Source organism: Colobus angolensis, unplaced genomic scaffold, assembly GCF_000951035.1.
Source record: "Colobus angolensis palliatus isolate OR3802 unplaced genomic scaffold, Cang.pa_1.0 Scaffold8, whole genome shotgun sequence".
In the NCBI taxonomy this organism is placed as follows: domain Eukaryota; kingdom Metazoa; phylum Chordata; class Mammalia; order Primates; family Cercopithecidae; genus Colobus; species Colobus angolensis.
In genome coordinates, this window is record NW_012121820.1 from 3,852,965 (window position 1) to 3,865,076 (window position 12,112).

A 12,112-nucleotide genomic window follows, 5' to 3' on the forward strand; every position below is an offset into this window, starting at 1 on the left:
TCTCGCTCTGTCGCCAGGCTGGAGTGCAGTGGCACGATCTCATCTCACTGCATCCTCCGCCTCCTGAGTTCACGCGATTCTCCTGTCTCAGCCTCCCGAGTAGCTGGGATTACAGGCGCATGCAAACACGCTTGGCTAATTTTAATTTTTTTTTTTTTTTTCGTATTTTAGTAGAGACAGGGTTTCACCATGTTGCCCAGGCTGGTCTCTAACTCTTGAGCTCAGGAAATCTGCCCGTCTTGGCCTCCCAAGGTGCTAGGATTGCAGGCATGAGCCACCACGTCTGGCATATGTGTCAGAATTTCATGCCTTTTAAAGACTGAATACATTGTGTGTATATACTGTATTCTATCCATCCAGTCACCTATCAACCAACACTTGGCTTGTTTCCACCTTTTGGCTACTGTGAATAATGCTGCTACGAACATTGGTGCACGAGTATCTGTTTGAGTCTCTGGTTTCAGTTCTTTGGGGTATATACCTAGAACTAGAATTACTGGATCATATGGTAATTCTTTAACTTTCTGAGGAACTGCTAAACTCTTTTTCATAGCAACTGCAGTATTTTACATTCCCACCAGCAGTGCATAAAGGTTTCAGTTTCTCCACATCCTCACCATCCCTTATTTTCTGTGTTTTAAATAGTAGTCATTCTCATGGTTGTGAATGGTATCACACAGTGGTTTCGATATACATTTTTCTAATGACTAATGGTGTTGAGCATCTTTTCATGTGTTTATCAGCCATTTGTAGCTCTTCTTTGGAGAAATATCTATTCAAGTCCTTTGCCAATTTTTTAATCAGGTTGTTTGTTTTTTATTGTTGTTGAGTTATAGGAGTTCTTTCATATATTTTGGGTGCTAGACCCTTATCAGATATATTATTTGCAAATATTTTCTCACATTCTGTCAGCTGTCTTTTCATACTACATTAGCTTTTTTGCTTAATTATTCATTTATTGTGCAAATATCGCATGCCTCCTATGTACTCAGAACGGCTCTAGGCACAGGGGAAAAGTAGAGAATGGTCCTGCGTTGCTTTTTAAAGTCATCTGTAAACGCCGTGTTTACAGTGGTATTCAAGATTGCAGTTGTGTGGTCAGACTTCAAAGAATGCCAGTTATTTCTAAAGCTGTGTTAAATTTCTTTGCCTCTTTTTTTAGCCATCCCATCAGATGATGCTTAGAAGTATCCAGAATTTGCATCAACTGAGGTGGTTTTAACACGCCCGTGCCCTGCAGACCTAAACCCCTGGACGCCCAGTTCCCACCCATGTGATTTTGACATGATCAATCTGGGGTTGGCACCTGGGCATCCCGAGATTTAAGGGCTCCCAGGTAATTCTTCAGAAAGCCTGAAAAATTGAGAAACATACAAAGATAAAGTATTTCAGTTGAACATGTAAGCTCATTGCTTTACATTGAAATGTCACCCGAAATGGTGACATTCATTTCAATGTAAAACAATGAGCTCAAGTTGAAGTCTGAAAGTTAAACATATTCAGCATAGTATTTGAAAATGAAGCCAAAATACTTTTTAAAAAAAACAACATAGCCTACATTTCTGACCCTTTCAAACGCCCTGTGATGTGCAGCCAGGTTTAGAATCACTGCTGGGGCGAGTCTTCCTGAAACACGGCTTGTGGTTCAGAAGAGTCAGTGAGGGAGTTTCCAATACTTTGAAACTTCAGAGCAATCCAAGGTGACTGTTTTCCAAGGGGTGATTTCAGAGAATATCAAATCTTATATTTTATATTTTTGTTTTAAACTTTATATCTGTGCATATAAATAGCATTACCTTGGAGCTTTAAAACAATATATATTAAGTCTCATGTATGGTTCATGAAAATATTTTTTTAAAAAAGAAGGAGAAAAGAAAACAATATCTAAATAGTATCATTCTTCAGTGCCCAGCTTTATCCTCTTACCAGTCTGCCCTTCGGAACTCTCTGTGTCTGTATGTAAAATGTACTAATTCACTTTCACTGCTGTATGGCTTTTCCAGAACATAAACACACCATTGTCTGTTTAATGGTGATTGCACGCTAGTGATCTGTGGGCCAAAGTTGACTTTCAGAGATGCTTCTGTGGTCTGCACAGTGATTAAAAACTTTTTACTTGGATGCTAACCTTAAAAAATATCAGACGGTTATACATAATTGTCTGAATGTTCAGCTTCCTTTGAAAGCACAGGCCCTCTGGCCACGCTGGGGTGTTTCTCTCTCCTGCCGAGGGCTGGTCGGTGGGCTAAGTGCCATGGCCCCTTTCTGGCCTCTTCTCCCTTTTACTTGGCCTGCCTTCTCTGGAGTGAGTTGAGTTTGAGACTCCAGCCCAATCTGCCCTCTCTGGATGATCAGTTAGGTTGTTGCTGATGTCTTTCTGTGATCGCTGCTGTGCTGAGCCTTCTCACAGTGGCCTCTTCCTCATGCACATGGGCTGGCATTGCTCTGGGGTTGGACCCTGGGGAGGGAGAATGCTGTTCAGTGTTTAGTGTTCCTTCTCCTGCTCTGGAAAGAAATGCCATTTATTTAATGCATAATATGGTTTGGCTGTGTCCCCACCCAAATCTCATCTTGAACTGTAGCTCCCATAATTCCCACGTGTTGTGGGAGGGACCTGGTGGGAGATAATTGAATCGTGGGGGGTGGTTTCCCCCATACTGTTCTCCTTGTAGTGAATAAGTCTCACGAGATCGGATGATTTTATAAGTGGTTTCTCCTTTTGCTTGGCTTTCGTTTTTTCTTGCTTGCCGCCATGTAAGACGTTCCTTTCACCTTCCACCATGATTATGAGGCCTCCCCAGCCACATGGAATTGTGAGTCCATGAAACCTCTTTTGTTTTTTAATAAAAAAAATTACCCAGTCTTGAGTATGTCTTTGTCAGCAGCATGAAAACAGACTAATACAATGCATATTTATTGAACACCGACTACGGGCCAGGTGCTGGGAACATAGAGGTGATTGAAATAGACTGGGATCCCACCTGCGGGAGACAAGACCCCTTGCTTCTTTTTACTGGGGGTAAGACAGATAATAAGCAAGTCGGTATTGAAAGAGCTTCCTGCCGTGGGCCTGTCCTTACAGCTTCTTTCCCACAGGAACTCCCCACCCTCAATGAGTGACATTCAGAAGACCCTTGGCCTCATGGGAGGTCATGCCCGGTCAGCCCTGGGTGTGGTGGTGAATCTGTAACCCCTACTCTCTGTGCTCTATCCCTGCAGGGGACAAGGACCACATGTGCAGTGTCAAAAGTCGCCTGTGGAAGCTGCTCTCCCCAGCCAGGCTGGCCACACGGGCCCACAGGAGCAAATGGCTGGAGAGTTACCTGCTGCACTTGGAGGAGATGGGTGTGTCAGAGGAGATGCAGGCACGGGCCCTGGTGCTGCAGCTCTGGGCCACACAGGTGGGTGTGAGTGTGAAAGTGGGTGTGTGCAGGTATGCATGTGTGGTTGTGATATGAATGCATGTGTGTGCATGGGGGTGTGCATGTCTGTGCACGTATTCAGGTGTGCACGTGACTATACCTGTGTGTGCACGTGTAGGTAGGTGTGCCTTTGTGAGTGTGTGCTGATGTGAGTGTGGGTGTGTGCACACATACCCATTGCCCACCCCCGTTCCCTGACTTCCCTTTACTGTCAAACAGCATGATGAACAGAATAATTCACTCAGTATTCTTTTCTTTTTTTTCTTTTGAGACAGAGTCTCACTTGGTTGTCCAGGCTGGAGTGCAGTGGCTCAATCTCAGCTCACTGCAATCTCCGTCTCCTGGGTTCAAGTGATTCTCATGCCTCAGCCTCCCGAGTAGCTGGGACTACAGTTGCCTGCCACCATGCCTGGCTAATTTTTGTATTTTTAGTAGAAACGGGGTTTTACTATGTTGGCCAGGCTAGTCTCAAACTCTTGACCTCAAGTGATCTGCCCGCCTCAGCTTCTGGAAGTGCTGGGATTACAGGTGTGTGCCACCACGCCCAGCCTCTTTTTGTTTTGTTTTGTTTTAATTTGGAATAATGTTAAATTTATGAAAAAGTTTAATAAATAGTTTAATGAACTCCTATATATGCTTCACCTTGATTCCCCAATTTTAAATATTTTACCACCTTTGCTTTCTCTCTGTCTCTCTCTCTCTTACACTCTCTTTTCCCCAGTGGGATTATTTTAATGAAATAATTTGTGAATAAGTTGCAGATATCATGGTTTTTTTATCCCTAATTGCTTGAGTGTAAGCAAGAACATCCCCTGCATGACCACAGCACAATAACCAATTTCAGGATAATGAGCTCAGATACATGATCATTATCTAATAAATAGTCTGTATTCCAGTTTTGCCAGTTGTCTCAATAATGTCCTTTTTGGTTCATCTTGGTCCAGCATCCAATCCAGAATCACATGTTGCATTTAGTCATTCTGACTCTTCAGTTTTCTTTTTTTTTTTTTAGAGATGGAGTCTCGCTCTGTCGCCAGGCTGGAGTGCAGTGGCACGATCTCATCTCACTGCATCCTCCGCCTCCTGAGTTCACGCAATTCTCCTGTCTCAGCCTCCTGAATAGCTGGGACTACAGGCTCTTGCCACCACGCACCACGTTCAGCTAATTTTTTTGTATTTTTAGTAGAGATGGGGTTTCACCACGTTGGCAGGATGGTCTTGATCTTTTGACCTCGTGATCCGCCTGCCTCAGCCTCAGCCTCCCAAAGTGCTGGGATTACAGGTGTGAGCCACTGCACCTGACCTGTTTTCTTTAATCTGTCACATTTTCTGTGCATTTCATTGTTTCTCATGACCTTTACATTTTTTGAAGTGTGCAGACCAGCTATTTTGAAGAATTGTTTAGAAGTTCCATTAAGAAGCTGGGCATGGTAGTGTGCACCTGTAATCCCAGTTACTTGAGAGGGTGAGGCAAGAGGATCGCTTGGGCCCAGGAGTTCGAGACGAGCCTGGGCAACATAGTGAGATCCCACCTCTTTAAAAAAATCCACTGAGTACTTACCATAGACCTCAAAGATTCTGTGTTGTGTTGATTACCATTTGGAGGGTCAGGGGGACAGGGAGCAGAGAGTCAAGGAAACATATACAAGGTGATTTTAGATGATGATATTTAGAGTATGAAATAGGGCTGTGAATAGAGAGACTTTCGGGTCTGCTCTAGCCAGGGTGGTCAGGGAGGCCTCCCTGAGATATTCGAGCTGAGCCCTGGATAATAAGAAAGCTAGATTCAGAGACTTGGAGAAGATGTGGGGCTAGAAGCTTCCAATAATGGAAACAGCAAGTGCAAAGGCCCTGGGGTTGGATCATGCAAAGTAGAGTTGGATCACACAGCTGAAGCAGAGTGAGGAAGGGGGCATGAGACTGAGGGAAGAGGTCACTGAGGGCCTTGTGGGTCCTCATAAGTGAGGACTTGGGATTTTTTTGGGGGGTAACATGGGGACCTAGGAGAGTTCTGAGCAGAGGAGGGACAGGATCTTGGGGGCAAAAGCAAGGGCACCAAGGAGGAAATGGTGGTGGCAGGGTCAGGTGGTGGCAGGGTCAGGTGGTGGCCATGGAGGTGATGAGGACGTGGATAGATTTTGGAAATTTCAGGAAGACAGAGCCAGTGGATTTGGTCATGGACCAGATATTGGAGTGAGAGAAACAGGGTGGCCTTTGATGCTGCAGGCCTCCAGGCCTGGATCCTGCCCTCTTTCCTGATCCCCAAGCTCCCCATCCTTCTCTTGGCCCCACTTCGACAGTGACAGTTGTACAGGCTGACATTTCTGGGTAATTCCTCTCCCATCGACTTGCAGCTTATTTTTAGTTTCCTCTCAGAGCCATTAACTGTCCTTGCAGGCAGAGACTGGCAAGGGGTGGGGGCTGGGATTAATTGGCAGTTGTCCCCCACATCAGTGCTTAATAACATATTTATGTGCAGAGATGACTTGGAGCTCCAAAGTGTCTCCAGAACCCTTGTGGAAATGACCTGTGTCAGCAAAACTGGATGCTGGCTGAGGGGCTTGAGTGGCAGAAAGTCCAGGGAACAGCCTTTGGCAGGGCCAGGAGAGCTGGGCAGGAGCTGGGGACAAGATGTCCTCTGAGGTTGAGTCGTTGACAGCGTCCAGAATTCAAGCAGGTGGGAAAACTTTTCAAGAGCCTTTTGGGAGCAGAGCCAAGAAGGTACTTGGTCTAGAAGTTTCTGGCACAGGCTCTGTGACCTCCCTGCCTGGATTTGAATCCTGACTTTGACACTTCCTGGCAAGTCAGTCACTTAACCTCTGAGCACCTCAGTTTACTCATCTGTAAAATGGAGATGGTAGCACTCGCTTTAAGATGTGGTTATGAAGATGAAAGGAGGCAGGAATACATGTGCGACTTTGTAACTGTGACTTGCGGATAACAAGTGCTCAATAAACATCTTCAGCAAATATTTAGAGTGCCTGCCGTGGACCAGGCCCCATTCCAGAAGCTGGGTATAGAGCAGAGAGCAAAACAGACAAAAATCCCTGCCTTTAGGGAGCTGGCATTCTGGTGGGAGAAGATAGACAATTAATAAACACATAAGCTGTAATCACAGTGCTTTGGGAGGTTAGACAGGAACATCGTTTGAGGCCCAGAGTTCAAGACCAGTCTGGGCAACATAGCAAGACCCCATCTCTACAAAAAAATCTTATTTTTTTGTAGAAAAGCCGGGCGGGGTGGTGCACAGTTGTTGTCCCAGCTACTTGGGAGGCTGAGGCAGGAGCATTGCTTGAACCTAGGAGGTCAAGGCTGAAATGAGCTGTGATTGTGCCACTGCACTCCATCGTGGGTGACATAGTAAGATCCTGTCTAAAAAATAAATAAATAAATAAACAAGCAAACAAGTAAGCATCTAAAATGTGTTAGAGGCCAGGCGCAGTGGCTCACGCCTGTAATCTCAACACTTTGAGAGGCCGAGGCAGGCAGATCACTTGAGATCAGGAGTTTGAGACCAGCCTGGCCAACATGGTGAAACCCTGACTCTACTAAAAATACAAAAATTAGTCAGGCATGGTGGCACAGGCCCATAATCCCAGCTACGTGGGAGGCTGAGGCATGAGAATCACTTGAACCCAGGAGGTAGAGGTTGCGGTGAGCCGAGATCGCGTCATTGTACTCTAGCCTGGGCGACGAGAGAGACTCTGTCTCCAAAAAAAAAAAAGACTCTGTCTCAAATAAAAAAAAAGAAGTTTTAGAGGGAATGTGTTCTATGGAGAAGAGATGCAGCAGGAAGGCAGGCACAGGAAGGCCTAACTGAAAGGTGACATCTGAGCAGAGACTTAAGGAAGTGAGGGGTGAACCATATAAATATATAGAGTGAAGGCTCCCAGGCAGGGAGCAGCAAGTGCAAAGGCCCTGAGGCAGGACTGAGGGTGACATGGTGGGGAGGCAGAGCTGCAGGACCACACAGGTCCCTGTAGGCCATGGGGAGGACTTTGGCTTTTACTCTGAGTGAGACAGGTGCCTGCTGAGGGCTCTGAGCAGAGGAAAATCCTGGCCTGTCTTAACGCATTAGAGGGATCATTCTGGCTGCAGTGCTGACAAGAGACTGTAGGGGGTGGGGAAGCAGAGGCAGGAAGAGCAGGGAGGAGGCCATTGCAGGATCCAGGCAAGAGAGGGTGCTGCTGGGCCAGGGTCGGGGGTGATTAGAGTCTGAACATATTCCAAAGTAAAGCCAACAGGATCTACTGTTGGATAGGACCTTGGGGGAGGCTATCAAGGATGACTCCAGGTTTGGGCTTGAGTGACAGGAGGGATGGCAGAGCCATGGGCAGATGAGGAAGATGGCGGGAGGAGGAAGTTTCAGGGAGAAGATTGGGGGTTTGGCTTTGGGTATGTTGAATTTGAGATGGAGGTTGGGGAGTGGACACCTGGAGAAGAGAGTCTGGAGTTCAAGTTTGAGGTCCAGGCTTGGGAGTTGTCAGCGTAGAGGAGTTTAAAGCCTCAGGACTGGAAGAGACACTGCGGGCAAGGATGGGTGAAGAAGGGGGCGTCCCTGGGGCTTTCCAGTGGTGGGAAAGGTGAGGAGGAAGGGCCAGGAAGGTGGGGGGAGAGCCGGGAGTGGGAAGCTGGGTCAGATGCTGCGGAGAGGCTGAAAAATGGTAGCTGTGATTGCTGCTGTCAGGTCGGAGATGATGAGTCAGGAATAATAATCGCAAAAGATACTGAGCACTTATCCTGGGCCAAGCATCCTGTTGAGCACTTTGCAAACATCATCTTATAGGATCCTCACAACAGCTTCATGAATCCAGAACCCCTGAACCTGGAATCGAGAGTGATGGAAGGGGCAGTGGGAGGCTTGGGCATCCAGGGAGGATCCTGTGGGTTGAGACCTAAGGTCCAGCCAGGGGGAAAAGGAGGCTCTAAGGGAAGGTGGGGTGGGGTGGTGGGGGGCAGATGGAGGAGAGTTTGCAAACACAGGACAGGTTTCCCTCCCAGCTCTGAGCCCACTGATGCTGGCAATGCCAGGACTGAAACCACTGATTGTCATGATGTCCCTCAGCCCCATCCATCACATCTGATCCTTCTCTTCCTTCCCCATATCTGACTTGGCCTTCACCCCCTCACATCCTCAGCAGCCACAGCCACACATCCCTGGAAACTCCTGGGTGGTCCTGAGAGGTAGGGGAGGGGGCCACGGGAGCTGCTGGGCCTGCAGATAGCTCCACTGAGATAGTGATCATCAAGAAGAATCCTTGAAGCATTTGACAATGGGGTGGAAAGCAAAACTACAGTATTGAGAGTCAGACAGACTTGGGTGGAATATCAGCTCTGCCACTAAACTAGTTGTGTGGCCTCAAACAAGTCACTTTTCTGGGCTTCAGTTTCACCATCTGTAAAGAGGGTTGGGTTTTTTTTTGTTTTTGTTTTTGTTTTGTCTTCAGTAGTTTTATCTTGAAATAATTTTAGATTATAAAAGAGTTGCAAAGATAGTACAGGGAGTTCCCAAATACTCTTCACCCAGCTTTCCCTAATGTTACATACATAACTACAATACATTCATCAAGTGCTAAGAAATTAGTACTGGGACATTGCTAGTAACTAAAGTCCATACTTTATTCACATTGCCCCAGTTTTTCTACTAATATCCTTTTTCTCTTCCAGGAGCCAATCCACAATCCCACATTGCACGTAGGGCTTTTGTTTGTTTGTTTTAAATAGACTCTATTTTTAAAGCAGGTTTAAGTTCACAGCAAAATTGAAGGAAAGGTGCAAGGACCCCCCCTTAGCCGCCTTCTCCCAGTGTCTCACCTTTCCATCGCCAGTGTCCCTCAGCAGAGTGGCACATTTGTTACAGTTTATGACCTACACTAACACATCATTATCACACTTGGGATGTTCTTTTATTCCGTTGGAATCTTTTAAATCACAAAAATTAAAAGAAACACAATATATGACCCCCATCCCTCAGGTCTCCCTTCTGCCGAGCTGCATCCACAGAGGGTCTCCTGGGGGGTGGCTACAATGGCCTCCAGCAGCTCCATGCAATTTAGCAATCCTGTGGAGGAGGATTCCCTTCCCTTAAATTCTAGCACAGCTCCCAAGCCTGATACTCACTGGCCCAGCCCACGTCACATGCCCCCCTCTACGTGGATCACTCATGGGATCTCTGCCTGGGTCCCATGCCCACACTTGAAGTCTGGAAGGATGGGTCAGTCCTGGATGACCTACACGGACTTAGATTTAAGAGGAGGTGGTTTTACGAAGGAAAGTGGGGTGCTATTACCCACAGACAAGGAAGTGAATTCAGGCAGGCACGGGCAGTGGGAGTCCCCCACTCCCACTGATGGGCCATGTGGTCAGGAGGCGATAAGAAGGAGCATGTGAATCGCCAAGGGTGTGGTCTGGCCCGCAGTCAGTGCCCCCCAGAGGTCAGCTGCCGCCATTCACGGGAAAGCTAGAACAGGGGGTGGCACTGCTGGGTCATGGCCTTTGGCTACAGTAGGAGGGAATGAGGACAAATGAGAAGTGTCTTCCTGAGTAAACGGAGGCAAGTTTCCATGGGTGAAAGCTCAAATTCCAGGGTGGCAAATTCAGGATCTCTTATGGTTGCGTGCACACACACACACACACACACTCACACTCACATCTGTGCAGTTGGGTAGAAGGCGGTCTTGGTCACCTCCCTAACTTGCCACAGCTTTTTCCTGCAAGCAGAGATAGCCAAGGGCCCATGTGTTCCACTCCTGCTTGGTAATTAATGAGCGGCGGCCCCCATCTGACCATCTGGGCCAGATAAAATGGCCTTGGCGCTGAGCTAAGCCAGTGCTGAATTATTTATCACCCACATTCGCCTGGCTATTTAAGTGATGGACAGCAAGTGACCTTGCTGTGTCAGCTGGACCTGAGGTGCTGGCAGAACTCTCAGAAAGGGCCGGAGGCCCCCACTGACTTGTTCTCAAATCCAGGGGAGGGGCCAGTGGGGGAGGGGTAACCACTTCTGAGCACCTACTCTAGGCACAACACCTGTGGGATTGCTTGCATTCAGCCTCACTGGACCCTTGCGACCACCCAGGAGGTGGCAATGTTACCCCCAGTGTTGAGACCCAAAGGGGGACATGACTTGTCCACAGTCACAGAAAGTGGGGAGCTGGGATTTGAACCCACCTCTGCCTGGTCTCAGTCCAGGGATCTTCCAGTCCACCTCCCAGGCTGTCTTGGAGCTCCACCTCTGATCCAAAGGTACATAGATGTTTATTTGACAAATATCAGTGAGCCTCCACTATATGCTGGGCAGTGGGTAGCGACCAGGGAGTACTTCGTTTTCCTTTTCAGTAAAAGGCCTAATAATGGCACCTGCATGATGAAAGTATTGAGCAGAGGAGTGTGGTGCCTCCTGGCCTCATGGCCTCATGGGCACTAAACAGGAAGGCACAACCTATCTCACCATCATTGATACTATGGTGCATTTCTTTCCAGCTTTTCCCAGTACGTTTTTCTTCTGTGATTAAGATCATGCAGCTGTTTTAATCTAACCTTCTACTTGGTTTAATACTGTAACATGAGCATTTCTCATGACATTGTACATCACTATAGAAATCATTTGAATACAGCCTGAGAAACATAGTGAGACCTCATCTTTACAAAAAATAGAAAGATTAGCCAGGCATGGTGGTGCATGCTTGTATCAGCTACTTGAGAGGCTGAGGTAGGAGGATCACTTGAGCCCAGGAGGTAGAGGTTGCAGTGAGCCACGATCACGCCACTGCACTCCAGCCTGGGTGCCTTCTGTTTCACTTAAAATTAGTGTGTCCATTAAAAAATTTTGAACAGTTTAAAAGGGTATTTGCAAGGAAAGTCAGCCTCCTTCCTCCCTATCCTCTTGTCTTCCCAGCTTCTGTCCCAAGGTAACCTCAGTTACCAGTTTCTGGTGTCCCTTAGTGATGGTCTGTGCTTCTTTGGGAGGCTGTGGCAGGAGGACTGCTCGAGGTCAGGAGTTTGAGATCAGCCTGGGAAACATAGGGAAACCTCCATCTCTACCAAAACAACAACAACAACAACAACAACAAAACCTAGCTGGGTAGCATGTGCCTGTGGCCCCAGCTCCTTGGGAGGCTAAGGCAGGAGGATCACTTAAGCCAAGAGGTCAAGGCTGCAGTGAGCTATGATTGTGCCACTGCATTCCAGCCTGGGTGACAGAGCAAGACCCTGTCTCAAAAAAAGGGATGGTCTGTGCTTCTTCATGTATATTTCTCTTTAAACAAACACACAAATGGCAGCATGCTGAGCCACCACCCTGCACCTTGCTGTTTGCATGCTTCTGTGTGTCTTGGCTACAGTCCCACATCAGTACACAGAGAGCCAACTTCTTTTTAATGACTTCCTGCATCATCATCCAATGGCTGGATCTTCATTTATCTCATTGATCTCCTATTGATAGACATGGAGTTTGTTTCCAGCTTTTTTTCTATTACATTAGCACTGCAATAATTATCTTTGTGCATATGTCCTTCTGCCCATGTGCAATTATGTCTGTAATGAAATTACTGGGTAAACATATTTAATGATGATTTAATATTCCATTATTATGATTGAATAGGATAGTCATGGCAGACAAAAACCTTCCCCCAGATTGAAATTAGTTGGTATTCTACCCATGTCTGGATCACTAAAGGGTGCCATATACA

General features: G+C 46.9%; 1 protein-coding gene across 1 annotated transcript in view; it reads left to right on the forward strand.

The window, feature by feature from the left end:
* The window catches only part of PTGIS (prostaglandin I2 (prostacyclin) synthase), a 44,054-nt gene that overhangs the window by 23,316 nt on the left and 8,626 nt on the right, over window positions 1–12,112 (forward strand). Inside the window, exon 5 of the mRNA XM_011929187.1 lies at window positions 3,220–3,401. Within this exon, the coding sequence (XP_011784577.1) occupies window positions 3,220–3,401 (182 nt within the window). The remainder of the gene's footprint in view (window positions 1–3,219; window positions 3,402–12,112) is intronic.